The 21,308-nt window shown below is 36.8% G+C and overlaps 1 protein-coding gene across 1 annotated transcript in view; it reads right to left on the bottom strand.

The window, feature by feature from the left end:
• Ttc6 (tetratricopeptide repeat domain 6) overlaps positions 1-21,308 on the bottom strand; it is a 313,619-nt gene that overhangs the window by 217,450 nt on the left and 74,861 nt on the right. The window contains exons 3-5 of the mRNA XM_045155567.1: positions 15,340-15,552; positions 7,899-8,029; positions 4,567-4,758 (exon numbers count right to left, since the gene is read on the bottom strand). Coding sequence (XP_045011502.1) covers positions 4,567-4,758; positions 7,899-8,029; positions 15,340-15,552 — 536 coding nt within the window. The remainder of the gene's footprint in view (positions 1-4,566; positions 4,759-7,898; positions 8,030-15,339; positions 15,553-21,308) is intronic.

Genomic DNA, 21,308 nt, shown 5'->3' with positions numbered 1-21,308 from the left:
TGACAGGTCATCCTGGGAAAAAATAAGCAGAGAGGCATCTGGACTAAATGAGGTCATAGAAATAATGGACCTAACATATATATACAGGACATTTCATCCAAAGGCTATAGAATATACATTCTTTTCAGCAGCACATGGAACATTCTCTAAAATAGACCATATATTAGGACACAAAGCAAATCTTAACAAATTTAGGAAAATTGAAACAATTCCTTGCATTCTATCTGACCACAATGGAATTAAACTACAAATCAGTAGCAAGAAAGGCTATAGAGCATGCACAAAATCATGGAAACTAAACAATACACTACTAAATGATGAATGAGTCAATGAATAAATCAAGAAGGAAATCAAAAAATTTATAGAGTCAAACAATAATAAGAACACAACATATCAAAATCTCTGGGACACAATGAAGACAGTTCTAAGAGGTAAATTTATAGCCTTAAGTGCCTATATTAAGAAATTAGAAAGGTCACAAGTAAACAACCTAATGCTTCACCTTAAAGCCTTGGAAAAAGAAGAACAAGTCCAAACAAAAATCAGTTGGCGGGAAGAAATAATAAAGATTAGGGCAGAAATTAATGAAATAGAAACAAACAAACAAAAAAAAAAACAATCCAAAGAATTAATGAAACAAAGAATTGGTTCTTTGAAAGGATAAACAAGATTGATAAACCCTAAGCAAATCTGACCAAAAGAAAGAGAGAAGAGACACAAATTAATAAAATCAGAGATGAACAAGGTAACAGCACAACAGATTCCACAGAAATTCAAAAAATCATAGGGACATACTATAAAAGCATATACTCCACAAACTATGAAAATCTAAAAGAAATGGATGTTTTCCTTGATTTATATGACCTACCTAAATTAAATCAAAATGAGATTAATCACTTAAATAGACCTATAACAACCATGGAGAACCGAACAGTTATCAATAATCTCCCAACTAAAAAAAGCCCAGGCCCAGATGGATTCACTGCTGAATTTTACCAGACTTTTAAGGAAGAGCTTACCCCACTGCTTCTTAAGCTTTTCCAAGAAATAGAAAAAAAAGGAATTCTACCAAACTCCTTCTATGAGGCCAGCATCACCCTGATACCAAAACCAGGCAAAGACAAAACAAAAAAAGAAAATCACAGACCAATCTCCCTCATGAACATAGATGCAAAAATTCTCAACAAAATATTGGCAAACAGAATACAAGAGTATATCGAAAAGATCATTCACCTGACCAAGTAGGCTTTATCCCAGAGATGCAGGGATGGTTCAATATATGCAAATCTATAAATTTAAATTTATATAAATGGGTGGAAGGACAAAAATCACATGATCATCTCATTGGACGCAGAGAAAGCATTTGACAAAATCCAACATCCCTTCATGATAAAAGTCCTACAGAGACTGGGAATAGAAGGAACATATCTCAATATAATAAAAGCTATTTATGACAAACCTACAGCCAACATATTACTAAATGGGGAAAAACTGGAAGCTTTTCCACTAAAATCAGGAAAAGGACAAGGGTGTCCACTGTCCCCACTTTTATTTAATATAGTTCTGGAAGTCTTAGCCATAGCAATAAGGCAAGAGACACACATAAAAGGGATACAAATTGGAAAGGAAGAAATCAAGTTATCATTATTTGCAGACGACATGATTCTATACATAAAGAACCCTAAAAACTCTACTAGCAAACTGTTAGAGCTGATCAAAACCTATAGCCATGTAGCAGGATACAAAATAAATACACAGAAATCAGTAGCCTTCATTTATGCTAACAACAAACACATAGAGGATGAAATCAGAGAATTGCTCCCATTCACAATTGCATCCAAAAAAAAATAAAGTACCCTGGAATAAACCTAATCAAGGAAGTAAAGAATCTCTACAATGAAAACTTTAAAACACTCAAGTGAGAAATTGCAGAAGACATTAGAAAGTGGAGAAACATCCCCTATTCCTGGATTGGAAGAATCAATATTGTGAAAATGGCAATCTTACCAAAAGCAATCTACATATTTAATGCAATCCCTATCAAAATTCCAAAAGCATTTTTCATGGAAATAGAAAAAACAATTCAAAAATTCATTTGGAATCGCAAAAAAAATCGAATATCTAAAATAATACTGAGCAACAAAAAATAAGGCTGGTGGTATCACCATACCTATACTACAGAGCCATAGTAACAAAAACAGCGTGATATTGGCACAAAAACAGACATGTAGATCAGTGGAAAAGAATAGAGGACCCAGATGTAAGCCCAAGTAGCTATAGCCACCTGATATTTGATAAAAATGCCCAAAATACTCATTGGAGAAAAGACAGCCTCTTCAGCAAATGGTGTTGGAAAAACTGGATATATATCTGCAGAAGGATGAAAATAGATTCTTCTCTCTCACCATGCACAAGAATTAAGTCCAGATGGATTAAAGACCTTAACATCAGACCTGAAACTCTGAAAATGCTAGAGGAAAAAGTTGGGGAAACCCTCCAACATATTGATCTTGGCAAAGACTTTCTGAATACAACCCCAATTGCTCAGGCAATAAAACCACAGATTAATCACTGGGACCTCATGAAATTACAAAGATTTTTCACTGCAAAGGACACAGTGAAAAGAGCAACGAGGCAACCTACAGAATGGGAAAAAATCTTCGCCAGCTATATATCTGATAGAGGATTAATATCTAGGATATACAAAGAACTCAAAAAGTTAAAAAATAAGGAAGCAAACAAGCCAATCAAAAAATGGGCTATGGAGCTAAATAGAGAGTTCTCAAAGGAAGAAATACGAATGGCATATAAGCATCTAAAAAAATGTTCTACATTCCTAGTCATCAGGGAAATGCAGATTAAAACTACATTGAGATTCCATCTCACTCCTGTCAGAATGGCCACCATCATGAAAACAAATGATCATAAATGTTGGCGGGGATGTGGAAAAAAAGGAACCTGTCTACACTGCTGGTGGGAATGCAATCTGGTCCAGCCATTGTGGAAATCAGTGTGGAGGTTCCTATAACAGCTAAAAATTGATCTACCATATGACCCAGCTATAGCACTCCTAGGCATATATCCAAAGGACTCATCTCATTTCCTTAGAAGTACGTGCGCAACCATGTTTATTGCTGCTCAATTTATAATAGCTGGGAAATGGAACCAGCCTAGATGTCCCTCAACTGATGAGTGGATAATGAAGATGTGGCACATTTATACAATGGAGTTCTACTCAGCAGTAAAGAAAAATGAACTTATGAAATTTGCAGAAAAATGGATGGACCTGGAAAGGATTATACTACGTGAGGTAACCCAGGCCCAGAAAGCCAAGCACCACATGTTCTCTCTCATATGTGGATCCTAGCTACAGATGACTGGGCTTCTGCATGAGAATGAAAATACTTAGTAGCAGAGGCCAGTAAGTTAAAAAGGAGACATAAAGGGAAGAGAAGGAAGGGAGGAGGATACTTAATAGGTTGATATTGTATATAGGTAAGTACAATGATTGTTATGGGGAGGTAATATGATGGAGAATGGAATTTCAAAGGAGAAAGTGGGGGGAGGGAGAGAATTAACACGGGATTTTTTTATAATCATGGAAAATGCTATTAAAAATTTTAAAAAAAAGAATATACCAATGAATGTCATGATAAACTGCTATTATCTATCAAAGATACTGAAATAGTTTTGAAATTTCCACATTTATTCACATTTTTTGAGAAGTTAGCCAACAGATGTAATAATGATAATAGAACTAGTCTGTTTATGATTGATATGTGAATATTCAAAAACTGCCTCTGTAAAAGTTAAATATTATTGTTTGAATCTCTTATTATAGGAATTCAAAATGAACTCCTTTTGGTTACCCAACATTAAGAAAACAAATCATTTTAAGCCAAAGAAAACATTAAATAGTATTACAAGTTTTACTAAAAGTCAATGCTAGGAAATGGATTCCAAATATCACATAAAAGGCTGAGGTACAGTGCTTAATGCTCCAGGTTAAATCCCCATCACTATATAAAACCAGGTATGGTGGTGCATGCACCTATAATGCCAGAACTCACAAGAAAGAGGCAGGAAGATCAAAATTTCAAGGTCATCCTTTACTACATAGCCTAGGCTACATGAGACTCTGCCTTAAAATTAAAATAAAAAGAGGGCTGAACAAATGACTTAGTGGTTACAGCCCTATCCTGGGAAGTCTAAGGACACATGTTCTACTCTCCAGATCCCACATAAGCCAGATGCACAAAGGTGAGGCAAGCATAAGGTTGCACACATGCCCAGTAAGTGGTGCAAGCATCTGGAGTTTGATTGCAGTGGCTGAGGCCTTGGCGTGTCAATTCTCTCTGTCTCTCATTCTCACTGTCTAAAAAATTCAAATAAAACAGTCAAATAAAAAGAAATATGCTATGAAAAGGGTAGGAAAGTCAACAATACTGAGCATGCCATTGGAAATGATCTTTCAAAATACTGCTCTTTCTTTCCCTCCCTCTCTCTCTCACTCCTCCTTCCCTTTCTCTCTGATAACTTAAAACAAAATTACAGTAGAACTCGCACCTGTCCCTTTGTTCTTCCATAGAGCAATCCCCTAAGAAAGATGGTCTGAATTGCCCAAGCATGTAGCAATGACCTTTCTTATCAAGAGTGTGGCACATGCGGGAAGCCAGGCGCAGCTCAACAGGAAGCTCATCAGCTGGAACAGTGGTGCACAGGTCATGATGGTGAGGAATTGGGGGGGCCTGTGGGATTCTGCAACAAGAAAAAAAAAAGGGTTTTATGTGCCTTTTAGAAAATACATTTATATTGACAGTTCAGTTCAGGCTATACAAAGGATCCTAAAGTTTAGGTTTCTAATATAAAATTATAATGATGGTTTGAAATTAATTTAATGTTAGAATCTCAGCATATGGTCCAGTTCTCTTATTCAACTACTTGCTGAATATTCTAACCTATGTGTCTTATAGGCACCAAACCACCTAAACTGCTGACCACTTCTCTCTAGAATTCTGTAACTCAGTCCAGAGACACCGTATCTAGTCATCCTGCTTTCCTCTTTATTCAAATGCTTATGCCCATGAAAATGCAAGCTGTTTAGAGCCTTTCCTACCCAGATTTTCTTCTATCTTTCAATGCTGTCATAATTCAAAGTTACTGACTTTTCCTTGCACACTCTTTTTTGGACATTTATGTCATCTTCAGAGGTTCAGTATGCCCATTGTTGCTGACTGTTCCCAAACCACATGTCTGGCATCACTGTGTGCCTAGATCACTCATTCAAAAAACCCACACATCTCTGGTTCCTCTCTCCTTCACTGGCAGCACCAATAGAAAATAAAGTTTCTCCCCACCCCAGGGTTGCTAAGATAGACCCTTCTCCACTCTTACTGTCAGCACACCCAAGCCACAGTCCTCCTCATAGCAGCAAGAACTTGCTAGTTGGGTTGAGTACTGTGCCTTCTGTCATGACCCGCTAGCAAATTCCTGCCAGAACCATCTGTACTCCTTTACTCAGCACAGTTGTCCCTTGTTGCTTAGTGCATTGGGTGACTTTCAAGGAACCTAACATCTGGCCTTACCTCTAAAACAGAAGTTATGAGTTCTAGAGTCAGACTGCCTGGATTCAAATACTGTTTAAAATGCTTATTTGGTCATAAGTCTTGCTTTAAGAAAGAATATGGGCCGGGTGTGGTGGCGCACACCTTTAATCCCAGCACTCGGGAGGCAGAGGTAGGAGGATCACCATGAGTTCGAGGCCACCCTGAGACTACATAGTGAATTTCAGGTCAGCCTGGGCTAGAGTGAGACCCTACCTCAAAAAAACAAAAAAGAAAGAAAGAAGAAAGAAAGAAAGAAAGAAAGAAAGAAAGAAAGAAAGAAAGAAAGAAAGAAAGAAAGAAAGAAAGAAAGAATATGGGTTGGAGAGATTGCTTAGTGGTTAAGGCACTTGCCTGAAGAGCCTAAGGACCTCCACTCCCCAGAACCCACATAACCCAGATGCACAAGGTGATACATGTGTCTAGAGTTCATTTACAGTAGCTACAGGCCATGGCATGCCCATTCTCTCTCTCTCTCATAATAGATATCATCCAATCACTTATAGAAAATGGTCTGTGGCCTTTCTAAAACAGCATAGAGCTCATAAGAACAGGAAAGAACATTTGTAAGTATTGTTGTAGGGGAGGGGAAGATGTAAATATAAACCATGAGAAATGCATAAGACAAAGTAGCCTGGTGAACAGAATGAACAGAGGTGTCTAAGAAGCTAAGGCTATAGCATCCTTGGCTCCTACAAAGGAGAAAGGAAGAGACACAGAAAGACAGACAGAGACAGAGACAGAGACACACAAAGGTCACCATACTGCCTGTGCCACCATACTGCCTCAGACAGGTTCTGGCTTGACATTACATTACTCATTTTATTTTTCTTTAAAAAGAATTACAATCAATCTCATTTCCTGACCTAACAGCAGAGAACAATATGCTGTAGTAGAGTACTGAGTTCCCAAGAAAAGTTTACTTTGCCCAAAGGCAGGCTAGTTGAAGAAAAAGAAACAATGAATTAAAAGATATTCAGAAATAGTTTTCTAAGATTCTCTTTTATAAAGCAAAATTTCTAAACATATCTTCATCCCTTGAATTGCAGTCTTGTTTCTCTATAATTTCAGCTTAAAATTAAAATTAAATTAAAATATATATGTCAGTAAGACCTACAAATATTTTTGGCATGCTCAAGAAAGGCTATGTGTTTTTATAGTACACTCTCCTGAAGCAGGACTGTTTGTCATTCTTTGAAACACTAAGACATAAAAAAAGAAAAGACCCTGCCACTGTGTGTGGCCATACTACTTTGCTTAATGCACTAAATGCAAGGTTTTTTTTAAGAGAAAAAAAAATCAAGAAGTTTCTGCTTCATTGGTAATCTGACAGTAACTATTTATTGAAGGTAAAATGCTTGTTGTCTGCTGTCACTATTTATTTTAATACATAATCTTGCTAACTAAATGAGCTTAAAGCAGTGCAGATAAGCAATGGCATGCACAGGGTCACTTAAATGCCAATTTGACTGTTTCATCAACTTTGGAATTCTTTTCCCATGAATCTATCTCAGCTACTAAATTGTGAGTAATATCCATTTACAAAGTTTAGTCTGGCAGTAAAAAAGGTTGTCTTCCATGTCCAGCACCCTTTCCAGTGCTCTAAGCAACAAAAAAAGCTAATAATTAAAGCTTCTTTAAACCCTCATAAACAGTTAAATGAAGAATAATCTGGAATAAACCAACTCATAAAAAAAAAAAACAGTGGTGAAACAAAGTCAAAACTAGTTTCAACAAGGTGAATTGCACAAGGTAAACCATAATCTAAATTGCTTTAACATACTATTGTTCAAACTTATAGTTGTATTCCTATGTAATAAGAAATCCCATTAAAATATGGCCAGGGAGAATGAAACATGAACTTATATTAAAGAGAAACCTAAATGACCAAGTTGATCAAATGCCTATGACCATTTTGTATTAGATTGTCTTTTATTTTACTGTAACAAAATTCACCAGTACAATAGGCAGATATCAAAATCAGGCATTAACAGTTACCAAAATTATTTTCTCTAACATGTTAATATTTACTCCTCCTTACTCTCACAAAGAACTATATTGCAGTTATTGTTACATTTGTAAAATACACTGGTCAAAATCAGACCCAAGAGAAGCATGGAGTCAGGTATACCTAACCAACTAAAAAACCTGCCACAACCGTTCCTTTGAGAAGCTTTAACTCAGATCATTTAGAAGACATTTAGTTTTCCTTCGAAAAATATATGTTCACATATCAAGCTATTGAATGACTGATTACTCCTCAAATAGTAAAATTTGCAAATTTAAGAAAGTTACTTTTTGATTAATTTTTCATCCTGGATGGGTTTTAAAGGCTTTTTTTGTCTTGGTGGTAGAATTACTGGAATACATTTTTGTGTTTGTTTAACTTCTTTTCCTCTGATTTTCAAGAATTCTGATGATTCCACCTTTAAGAAAAAATACAATGTGTTCTGTTAAAAAGAGTTACAACACTGAAAGTTAGACTTTCCTCTCATATTTAATGTCATATTTCATATTTAAACTCATTTCTATATATATTATATAGCAGAATACATATCCTAAGTCATAGCCCTTTAAATTTTATTATTAAATTTTATGTATATGTTGTCATGAAAATAAAAATGTCAGTATCATATTTATTTACAATATTTATAATTTATTAACTAAAAGTAATAAAGAAGAAATACAATATGAACCCAGGGTCTCAAGCATACTCTACCAGTAATTACCTCAGACCAATCTACTCTTCTTTTTTACAATTACATATTTGCAAGCAGAAAGAGACAAAGAGAAAATAGACAGGTAGAGAAAGAGAGAGAGTGAATACATTTACCAGAGCAATTAGCTGCTGCAAATGAACTTCAGATACATGTGCCTCTTGGTGCATCTGGCTTTATGTATGTACTAGAGAATTAAGCCAGTGTTGTTAGGTTTTAATGGCAAATGCTTTAACCACTGAGCCATCTCTGCAGCTCCCAATCTACTCTTCTTGACTGGTGTTTGTCCCTATCATTCCTATCAACTGAAATTTTAATAGAATTTATTTTTAGAAGCATCAAGTCTGCAGGAATTTTGGTTAGCACATGCTAAAAGGAACTTTAATGCTTTTCATTATTTTGATCAATATTTATCAAATTGTCCTTTTTCCATTCATACTGTTTTCTATTTCTACTGCTTTACAAAACCTAAATACATACCTTTGTATGTGTATTAGTGTGTATGGTTGTGAATATGTGTGTTTGCATATTCCTATTCATGTGGGTACATGCTTTTGGATATGCATGCATATGTATACACTTGTGTATAGAGACCAGAGGTTGAAGTTAGATGTCTTCTTTGCTCACTCTTCACTTTGTTTACTGAGCTCGAGTCTCTCACTTGAATCCAGAGCTCACTGATTTAGGTAGGTTAGTTTGACAGCTTGCCTAGAGATTCCTTGTTTCTGCTTCTCAAATGCTACAATTCCAGGTGGGTTGCCATGCTCACCCTGCATTTATGTGGGTGCTTGGATCCCAATCTACCCAGCTCCAGAACTCAAGGATTTTCTATCTCAGTGATAATTGCCTTTTAATAATTTTAAATATTGGGAACATTATTTACCCAGATTTTCTAGAAATCTTGCACAATTTGTGGTAACAATTCATGTGAAAAGTCTTCTCCTTGGGTTACTTTTTTGTTTTGCTTTATGTGTGTATGTGTAATACATATATCCATATTAATTTGTGTGGGGAGCTTGTGTGTATGTATCTGTGTGCACCTGTGTGTGGAAACTAGAAGGCAATCTCAGGTGTCTTCCTCAACCACTCCCCACCTTACTTAATGAGACAGCCTCCCACAGAATCCAGATGTCACTGACTAAGCTTTTCCCCTTAACCAGACTGCTTCATAGATCTGCTTGTCTCTGCCTCATGAGTGCTAGGATTAGAGAGATGAAGGCCACCAATCACAGCATTTTCATGGGTGTTAGGGATCCAAACTCAAGTCCTAATTCTTGTGCAGCAAATGCCTTACTGGTGGACAGAGCCATCTCCTTAGCCCTTTTGTTTTGTTTTGGTTTTTTTGTTCTTATAGTTTTGTTTTGTTTTGTTTTGTTTTGGAGACAAAATTTGAGGAATAGAATAGGAAGACCCACCTTGGGGGAAAAAAAAGGATAAGCAATCAGGAAGGGGTACTAGATAAAAGAAATTTCTTATAAATTAAGGGCAAGATTTAGGCTTGATTGAATAAAAAGGAGCAAGCTATTTTACCTTCTTGGTTAAGGAAAAAATAAAGAATAAGAAGAGCACAGCATTCTACACATGCAGTTACTATCTGAATTTTCCTCTATAGTGGTCATAAACTGTTAATGTAGTCAGGAACAAAAACTTGGATACATGTAGTCAGCCATAATCTCTGAAATGCTTCCATTTGTCAACATTTTGTTTGTTTCTGTATTATTGAGTCTAATGACGTTTTTTAAAATAGATATTTTTAAATATATTATTTGGAGGCAGAGAAAGGGAGAGAAAGAAGGAGACAGAATGGTCTCACCAGGGCCTGTAGCCACTGATAATGAACCCAGACACATGTAGCACCTTATGCATCTGGCTTACATGGGTACTGGAGACTCAAACCAGGGTCGTTAGGCTTTGCAGGCAAGTGCCTTAACTGCCAAACCACCTCTCCAGCCTGAGCCTAATGACTTTTATCCACCAGTAACAATTCAAAATTCGGGAGCCATGCAAGTACAGTCTAGCTCTCTTCCGTTTGACTGATAGCCAATTACTTGAATAGAGTTGATTGCCTTGGGCCTGTTTTCCTCCTCCCAAATAAACATACAATCAATTCTACCACCATATGACCAGGTTTTGAAGTGTAATTTGTCAGAATCCCTCCTGGGGTTGGATTTGCAGGTAGGTGCACAATATTTGAGGTGCAATGTGATCAGGTTAGTCAAGAGAAAGATGATCCTCTCAAGACATTTGTCAACCAATACAAACTACAATTGCATTTGTCTCTTCCTTTCGTAAAATGACATGTGAATATAAAAGGCTAAAGCCATTCACTTTTGCTACTAATTCATCATCTACATACTTGGTTCCTTGGTGGACCCAAAGGCAAAACCTTTCAGCCATTTATCCCAATGAAGTTCATCCAAACTCTAAACCATCTAAATTTTATAAATCATACATTAAATGTTATCTGCAGACCAGTGAGTAATTCTTCCATTCCATAGTCTCATCCAAACTGTTGAGAAATATGTTGAACTGGACACCACCCTGCATCGCTCACTAGAGATTTGCATGCCCTAATCACACAGGCTTGGCATCACTAACTACAAACCCATCTAGCAGTTCACCTAACTACAGTCTCATCTAAAACATTGTCGGAAGGCTTCCAAAAATGGATTGTTGGGATTCAGAAACTAGAAATCACTGATTTTGCTGAGTTTTGTGTGTCCTGGTGTTAAATGCTCTCGATCACAACATCTAAATACAACCCTTACATTACTAAAAGGTGGCACTGTTCTCATCCTCATTTAGCAACTCATTGAACAACACATAAATACTAGTTTTGTAACTTGCCCATAACCATACTTTTAGTTAATGGTGGAGACAATTCTTCCCTTGGAAGTCTGGCTCCAGAGCCTGTGACTTATCCATGATTCTCATGTTGAACAGCACACCGAGCATGTGTCTGATATTTAGTCTCCTAGTTCTATAAGAAAAAATGAGGTCAGTCTTCTGTGGTTTGTCCTTGGGGAAACCATACTCCAAATATTAATTACTTCTTCTCTTTATGAGTTGAAACATGACCACTTAAGTAAGTTATTTAATGATCAAAACCTTTACTCTGAAAAAGTGAAAGTCAGATTTGAGGCTGCCAGTCTCCAGGCTTCTGCATCACCAGTGGGCACCTTAGTGGTGGCCACTTGACAGCACAAACTTAAGGCAGCCCTGCAGCAACTCCTCAGCTATGGCTGACAATACACCACCTTCCAAAGCCACTGCAGGAACCTACAGGCTAGGATAGCTGGATTAACTCTTAAAATCTTTCTCAAATCTCAGGACTCAAGGTGTCATTTAAAACCAAATTTTTTTAGAGACTAAAGATCACTTTCTTTGTCAGACTTAAGAAGTGAGGCATGAGTTTATCAGCTTCTTTTTTTCCGCTGTCATATTTTTGTTTATTTAAAACCTTGATCTTTTTTTCCAAAAGTAAAGGCAACTCCATCATCTGTTGTTATTACACCATTCATCCATGATGACAAAGTTGTTTTTTTGCACCAAAACTAACATGAGAATCACCTTTTTTTTTGTTCTTACCACTGTCACAGAACTCATTCTGAACCTCTCAGGCTTCTTGGCATAACTTTTAATAGCCACATACTACATTATGTTTATTTGTGATATTTTTCTTTCATATTTTGTGTTTATTTTCAAAACTCAGAAGGCAAGAGATTACCTGTGATTGTGTATGATAACTTGAGGGGGTTGACAGACAACCTCTCACCTCTTCCTATCTTCCTTTCAGAATTTTGGTTCGTATGATCAAACATGTGTTTTCATAAATTGTTACTAAGATTTTCTCTTCTAAGATGCTAGCCAGTGCTTCACTATTGTGACATTCATTTCTTCACATAGTCACTATTACATCTAGGTAATCTTTTTTTTTCTGATTTTGGCTATGACTTAGCTCAGAGTATTAATGGCCTTCATTGTAGTAAAGAACTATAAGAGGAGAAATGGCCAGTAAGACAAGCACTGCTCAAAGTTTCTTTTATGCTCGAGGCCTTCCAGCATGTATCCAAAAGTTGAAGTCCTATCATACTCTCTTATCATTGCTTGTGGCTATTTATTAGCTATGTGAGAAAGTCTTTTTGTCCCTGAAGTCTGTCCTGGCTTGCTGGAGTATACGGTTCCTCATTCCTCCACAAGTGATGCTAGAAACTAGCCTTACGGCCTGTATGCAGGATGAAAGTTCAGATAATAACTGATCTTGGAATCTTAATGCAAATAAACAAGTATAAGGTTCTTAGTGGTGACAGAAGAATGTTTCACAGAAATATTTAAGGTCCTATTTTTTGTAGTATTTCTTATATACCCACAATAAACTATAAATAAAATTGATAATATTCTTTTCTAATGTTGGATCATTCCTGGTTTCAGTTTAGAGCCCTTTTAGTATATTCCAGCTCTCTCTAGTCAAACCATTCTTCCCACTCTGGTGAACTACCCTTAGTCATTTTCATAGCAGAGAGGCTCTTTGTTTTGTTTTGTCTTGTTTTGTTTTTCTTTTTCTCTTGGAGACAGGGTCTTGATATGTAACCAAAACTAGTCTAGAACTCACAGTCCTCCTTCAGCTGTTTCCCACATTAGAGACTGAAGGCACGTACCACCATGCCAGGCTTCAGTCTCAGAAGTTGTACTTAACCAGACACATGTTATTTGCTGTTAAAATGAGGACATGAGCAAAGCAATAAATAACAAAAATTTCATAATTAGGAAAACTCTGTTGAAGCCCTGCATCTAAAACATAACTAGATATTTGTACTGGCACAATTTATCTATTGTCTCATGATTCAGATTTTAAACTATACAATAAGGATAATAATAGGAATATTAAGATAAATGTGTGAACCACGGGGAGGGGTGAGGAAATATATGTCATTAAAGTGCTTGCAAAACAAGCACAAGAACCTGAGTTTGGATACCCACAACTCACATGAAAGTTCAGCTGTGCAGCACATACCTGTAACCCTGGGGAAGTGGTGACAAGGATTGCTGGCTAGCTAGTCCAGCTGAGTCCATGAGCTCCAGGTTGAGTAGGAGATCCTGTCTCCAAAAAATGAGGTGGGGAGCAATTAAGGAAGACATCCAATGTCAATGTCTGGCCAGCACATACACTTGCATCCACACATATGTGAACACATACATGATATAAACATGCAAGCACATATATACACACATGCACACACACAGTGTGAGCATGTGTGTGTGCATGTGTGTGTAAAAATATTTAACAAAGTGGCTGGCATATGGTAAATATCCAATTGTTATTTTACTAAATAACTGCCTATTTTATCAAACAAATAAACTTGCATAATTTCCTTCTTTATTTCATATTAGTTTTTTCTTGAGACAGGATCTCACATGTAGCTCAGGCTGACATGGGTGATTCTCATGGTATAGCCTGACTATGGGGATGATTGGCATGCCACAATTTCTTAACATTCAATGGTGGCCACAGCAAGCCAAAAGAGTTGACATTTGAAAACCTTTCTAAGTAGGGATTAAATTTCCTTTCATTTAGTTCCATTTTGTTCTTTGACACACTAGCCACTTAACTCTTATGTTCATATTTATCTCTAACATCTCAATGTTTGGTGAGAACAGAAGAACAAAGGTGGTGACCTCACCTAGATGTCTCTAGATGCCAAGAAACCTAAAAACAGGGTTCACGTTGAGCAGAGAATGACAAGTGGGCTCCCTTAGCTTTGGCAGTCTTCATATTCCAAGTCCCTATTAATCAGCTAGTCACCAACTATAGGACAAGTACCTTTTCCTCTGTTGTTTGCTTATTTATTTATTTTTGCTATCTATAGTTGAGACAATGTCTCATGAAGCCCAGATTGGCCTGGAACCCCCTATGTAGCTAACTTGAACTCCTGATTCTCCTGCTTCCACCTGCCCCCCTCTGAGTTCTGCTAAATGTTCCCATGTCAATAAGTATTTTACAGGGTGAACCTAGGAAAATAGGGTGTGAGAGATGAAGAAAAACTAGGAGATAGTTGCACTAATGCAGGCACAAGGTTACCAGGACCCTGCCAAAGATAAGGGCAAATGAGAAAAATAAGAAATAAATCAGAAGCAAAGTTTAGGAAGAATATAGGCTTTAAGAACTCACTGTATGTAAAAGGCAAGGAAGAGGACGGTCTAGGTTTCAGTTAAGAGTCCTTGGGAAAAGTTAAAGAACCGGTAATGGATAGTAAAGTGGAATGAATCATAGTAGAAACTGGAGGAGACAGACAGACAAAGGGGCTATTTATTCAAGAAGGGGTACCCCTCTCCAAATTAATTCTGCTGATAACCACAGTGATATGCTAAAGTTTGGGAGGAGGAAGGATTTTTGTTTTTATTGTTATTTTTGTGGGTCTTGTGAGGATGTTAGGCAAATGTTATACCACTGAGTTATATCCCAAGCCTAGTTTTTCAATATTCCCATTAGATTTCTATTTAAAAATAAGTTTGTTTATGTCAAAAAGTGATTGACTCAATTTTGAATATCAAGTTAAATAATAGTAAGGTAATGTATGAATATAACAAAAATTATCAAAGTAACACATAAATGAAATCAATATGGGAAATGTTTTCACAGTAGGAGAATGGGATAAATCTGAATGAGAAATTTATAAGTGCTGCTAATCTCATTCAGTACTGACTCCAGGATGACAATTCCTGATATCCCTGAAATGATGCCTAGAAGACACCTGGTCAATTTCTGAAAGACCCCAAACACTCTTTCCTTAAAAATCTGCCCTTTTACCCCAGTGCTACAATTTTAGTTGATATTAAAATCCTTAAGTCCAGAATGTCTCTTTTCCTAACTTGCCAGTTTGTACTTCTAATGCCCCTTTAAGGGTGACACAAACATATCATATCTTAGTTTGTGCTTGAGCCACTTCTGAACATTTGTACATTATCAATTGTCCTAGCTCTAAGTGTTACTGGTACAAATTTTGTTTTGTTCTGTTTACCTTTACAGAAGGCCGCTTGAATGTCTTCAAATCACTTTTGGGATACCCATCCTCCAGAGGTTTAATTAAATCATCTTCTAGCTGAACTCCCGGAATATCCTCAGATTTAAATACTACACTTTCCACTTCTGAGGCTTTCCACTCTAACATGTCCTCCTGTTCGTCCTGGAAGACACTTGACACATCTTCAGGAAGTTCGTCATGCATAGTCACCTAGAAGAAAGCAAATGTACAATAAACTTACTTTACCAGTCCTTCCAAAGTCTTCAGTTCTGCAAAGTGTACTATCCAGAATGATAAACAGGGAAGTACTTTATTGAAATTTAGAAAAGGTAGTTTCCTCTGAAGACTTCAAGAGAAAACTTCAAATTGACAAGAAATCATGTGAAGGCTGGAAAATTATTTTTCTGAGATTTTTGCCCTAGAAAACACACCTACTCCACAGTTGTTATACCTGGCATGTAAGGAAATATCCAGACTTCGATTCTGGCAAATGCCACCAACGTTCACGAATCCAGCTAGGGTATATTCCTCAAACAGCACTTCTGGACAGTTCTTACTTCCATTACCCATTGGCACTTAGACCAGCCTGGGGTACACTGAAACAACATGGTCTTGTGCAAAGCTGAGGCTCTATGGGCCTGAGAAATGACTTTCCTTACATCTAGCTGCCCTTCCAGAAGCTTACCTTAGCTCCCAAAGGAACAGCTGAGCCTTACCTCAGGACTGCCACTTGATAACACAGCTCCAACCGAAATCTAAGTAAGAATGTTCATAAAATGTCACACTCATACCTGCTTTGTGTTTTAAAATGTCTTGTGGACATATTTGTATCTCACCAAATCCTAAAGAATCTTTGGGGCTATATTTGTATATTAATCAATTAACAATGATTATTTGTGATTATGAACCATTGCCAGTTAAAATTTCATTGCCACAGTCAAACAAATTATAAGACTAGTCTCACTTAAATATAAGTCTTAATTATAAAGAATTACCTTACAATTATGCCATTTTATTATTTGCTAATAAGTAAAATAAAGGGTAAAACATGTTCTACAGTGTCAAAATACTGAAGAAGCTTCTTTGTTATGTAAGCAGGAATAACTAGGCCAGAAAATTTATAAAATGAAGCATTAACCTTGAACTTACATGTTTATAAAGCTACTGGCTGAGGCTGTGAGAAGATTAATGGTGTCTTAACCAGCAGATATTAAATTTATGTCCTGGATCTGTCAATAAATAGATGTTTGATCTTGATCAAGTTACTTAATCATTCTCTTTATATGTAAAAAAAGGGGGGTGGCTAACATTATTTTCATAAAATGGGAAAGTAGGTGTATTGGTGAACTACAGTATTACATACCCTGCATCTATACTACCTGCCTATGATAAATTCATTTGTTTTTCTTGGTGTTGTTGTTGTTGTTGTTTTTGTCCCATAACTTTGGGCATTGTCAATCATTTCCTTCTTTTAAATTTCTCTGTTCCTTAGTTTCAGTTGGGTCCCTTTTGAGGTATGTTGGGGCAGCTCTCTCCTTAGGATCTGCATCTATCTGAAAAAGAGAAGCAGATTCTCCAACGGAGAGTAAGTTAGCACCTGGAAAATTGAGATAACACTTAATTTTTTGATAGAGAGTTTGATAGGTGTAGGCCCTCTTGTACCCATGATTGATGGTAGCTTGATATTGAAGAGTGGGGCCCCCAACACCTCAGCACTGAAGCAGACCAAAAATGAACCCAACATGGCTCAGGGAAATTTTGCAGAAGAGGGGGCGGAAAGAATGTCAGGGTCACATGTTGGGTCATGATTTGCAGAGACATTTATCATACCAATAACTGTGGGCTAACTCCACAATGCACGACCCATTTACATCAACAAGGAGGGTCCAATGGGAGGGGGCAGATCATAGATGAGCCTAAACAATGGTACCAAACTGCCTGTATTTGCTGAAAAGAAAACTAATAAATTAAATTTTAAAAAAATAAATAAATAAAAATAAATTTCTCTGTTCCAAGCCTCTTCCACATAATCAAGCAGGGAATGGGTCTGGGGCCTAAACAAATGGAAGTGCAATCGACTAAAATACTAAATGGAGGAAGAAAAGCTCAAGAAGAAATCAATGGTTGCTTTTCAGCTACAGTTTCTCCTTCAGACCTCTGCCAAACCTGCCTTGCTGCACCACCAAATCCTTCCTAGTCCACCACTGTCTCCATTTCAGCAAGGAGCACATACCAAACATTAGGACTGTCCAAACAGTCATCCTCGTAACCTTGTCTGATAACAGATAAAAACATTAGCTAATCTAATTTTAATATTCAGCATGGCTTCATGATGTAGCCACTTATGTAACTCCACTTAGTGGATGAGGAAACTGAGGTTTATGAAATTTAAATAATTTGACCAAAGTCAGACTAAGTTAGCAAAGCTTGTTTAAACCTAGATAACCTATTTCTAAAGTGTCTCTTTTCTACCTATTTCCCTTTCATACAACAGACTAACGGTTCTCAAAATTTGTCTTATAGATACCTCACAGACTTTTAGACCCTCCCCAGGAGGGTGATGATGTCAAAAATACTTCCATAACACTAAGATATTATCCATCTTTCTCAACTGTATTGAAACTCCCACAGATGACGGAGAAGCAGTGGTGGGTAAAATGATGAACCAATACTTCTAAAATGATTAACATGTAAGATTACAAAATTTTCCAAAGTGAAAACCTAGCTCATAGACAGCAAAATAGATCAATCAATTTGCTGTAATTGTATGTAACAAGTTTATATATCTGTTTTCTGATTCTATGATGCAACTAATCTTTAAGTACCACATGGAGAATTTTGGTGCACTAACAAAGAGTGCCAAATATCAAGTTTAGAAAGAAAAAAAAAAACGGAAGGTCTTCCTACTCTTATCACTCAAACTTTTTGTGTATATTTTCCTAAAAATAACATAAAAAGTTAATGTGTAATTGGCTTAATATTGTTCTTCTTTAAACGAATAAGCACTAAAATTTTTAAGTGTATAAAAGCATCCTGAGACTAAAAAGGTTGAGTCCTTCAAAAATTTGCTTTGAGAAATCCTTTTAGTATTTACTCATCTTTACCATTTTAAATACCTAGCACTTTATAGACATTCTACAATTAAATATAAGTGAATGAATAAAGGAAAGTAATATTCCAATTTTCCTCACCTATCTAACTGATGTCCAATACAGTATCTATAGTAATGTACTACTTTGTCACCTTATCTATATTGGTCTATGTCTAAATGAGTTAAGCATTTTTGTGCTATCTTTGCATTAGTCATGTCAGAGACAATGCTCATTATATAATACAAAAAGGGAATTGATGAATGAATAATTTCACTGTGTACATGAATATGGGATGAAATCATTCACCACAATGGTTTAAAAACTGTTACATTCAAAATATGTTGAGTACTAAAATATTTCTAGTAATGATGTTAGTTTGGTTTTTTACATATACTTTATTTTACAATAATTTTACACATAAGAAGATAGAAAGCATGGAGAGTTTCTGTAAATGTATCTCTATTTCCCCTAGTGTCACTTGCTATCTTTCTTTATTGTGGCATTGGTTCATAAATACATATAAATTCTAGATGTTGTCAGGATTTTATTGATTTTCCTTAACTTAATGTGCCCCTCTTAGTACATCACAGATGAAGTCCTGATAGCATTGATCATATTAATTTTGATCACTGGCTACAGTAGCATTTGCCATGGTTCTTCCCAGTAAAATTTCTATTCCCTCTCTCCATGCCCTGTATTTTGGGATCAAATCAGTACATCTAACCAATACTCAAAGAGATGGGAAGTCTACCATCTAGCTTCTGCAAGAAGCAGTATTGACATCTTTTGTTTGGAATTCTGTATGGAAGATTTGTCTCCTCCCTCATTTATTTATATCAGTATGGACTCCTGTATACTGGCTTTATCATTTGGGTTATAAATCAATACTATACTATTTATTTCATAGCTCAAAAAAATTCTAGGTTTGAGCTATGTATGTTCCCTTAGTTTGGCTTCTGTATCCCTTTTGTATAATATCATCTTGCAGGGCATCTGAAAAGCCAAAGAACCTGGGTTATAATCCCCAGGACCCACATAAATCAGATATACAAGGTGGCACACATGTATCTGGAATTTATTTGCAGTGGCTGGATGCCCTGGCGTGCCCATTCTCATTCTCTCTCTCTCTCCCACTCTCTCTCTCTCTCTCTCTCTCTCTCTCTCTCTCTCTCTCTCTCTCTCTCCCCTTCCTCCCTCCCCTTCTCTCTCTCAAATAAATAAATAATAATAATAATATTAAATAATAATAATATGTTTTTTGAAGTACAAGAACCAATGGAAGATTCTACAGCATTCCAAGGACAGGTAAGATAGACACTAGAATTCTTTTGCTGGGTAATACATAAGCTCAAGAATAGCATGTCTGGAATGAATAATATTACAAAAAAAAAAAAAGCCTTTCTTCTATGGCCAGGTAGAAGAGGTATTTCACCTCTAAAGAAATGGTAAGCTGCTGGGCACAGTGGCAAATGCCTTTAGTCCCAGCACTGAGGAGGCAGAGGAGGTAGCAGAAGTGAGTTCAAGGACACCCTGAAACTACATAGTGAATTAATTCCAGGTCAGCCTGGACTAGAGCAAGACTCTACCTCGGGAAGGAGGAGGAGGAGGAAGAGGGAGGTGGAAGGAGGAGGAGGAGAAGGAAGAGGAGGGGAATGAGGAGGAGGAGAAGGAGGAAGTGGAGGAAGAGGAGGAGAAGAAGGAGGAGAAGGAGGAGGAGGAGAAAAAGAAAATGATGAAAAAGGAAGAGGAGGAGAAGGAAGAAGAGGAGGAGGAGAAGGAGGAGAAGGAAGAGGAAGAGGAGGAGGAGGAGAAGGCAGAGGAGGAGAAATAAGAGGAGGGGAAGAAGGAGGAGGAGGAGAAGAGGAGGAGGAGGTAGTGGTAGTAGTAGTAGTAGTGGTGAGCTCCTTCTTAAGAGCCAAGAGAGCTGGTGGCTCCTTGTAACATGTAAACATTGAGGAACTATTTCCCACAAAATAATAAGGAAAATAATGTTTTATTTAAATCCGTGTTTTAAATAGTTAAGATGCTATCTTAACTAGAATTGCTAGCACATAGTTTACTTCAAAACAGTGTCATTCTTTATACTTAACATAAATGTGGTAAGTGGCATTAAATCAGTTTTATTTTATGAATGATTTCTATTGGGTCAAGACTAATTCATCTTATTTTTTCAGTTACTCTACCTAATAGGGATTAATGGCCACAGTCTTTCCTACGTGCCTGTGGATAGTGTCACTTTGAGGCAGCTGCCCTACAAATCTTAAGCCCACAGAAGCACTGTGATAAGGCTTCAAAGATGATTAATTCCTTACCACACTGACCACTGGCAAGTGGCCACCAGTGCCAGGGACATGCTGGGTCCTGAGGCAGGTGACACAGATATAAAGGAGAAAGACAGTCTCAAAAAGAAGCATCTCACAACCTGGAAGTTCTACCATTTGTGACAACCATAACAGCCCAGGACCAGGCTGCTTAAAAAGAGAAGACCCACATGCTTTCTGAATGAAGTGTGATCTCAGTTTTAAGACCCACATGCTATCTGAATGAAGTGTGATCTCAGTTTTTATGAATGTGTGGTCATCTTTTTCAAACTTATAGAACCTTGGTGAGTTACAAATCCTATGTAAATCAACTAATCATAAGCCTTTTATGAAAATATGGATTTACTTTTCATTAATTGACTTTTACTTAATTAAATACTTACTTTTAATTTAATTTAGATGGGAAACTTCCTACCAGCAGAGAATATGTTCTCAATTGCTTTGAACACCATAATTATTTTACCAATGATGGACAATAGGGAAGCTTTATTTCTCAACTTTTGCTGCCAACTGTCCATACTAGTCAGCAAAATTTTCCTCTTGTCAGTGCTTT

Source organism: Jaculus jaculus, chromosome 7 (genome assembly GCF_020740685.1).
Source record: "Jaculus jaculus isolate mJacJac1 chromosome 7, mJacJac1.mat.Y.cur, whole genome shotgun sequence".
NCBI classification, from domain to species: domain Eukaryota; kingdom Metazoa; phylum Chordata; class Mammalia; order Rodentia; family Dipodidae; genus Jaculus; species Jaculus jaculus.
Note: the sequence above shows the minus strand (reverse complement) of the source record. Positions and strands in the feature narration are given on the sequence as shown.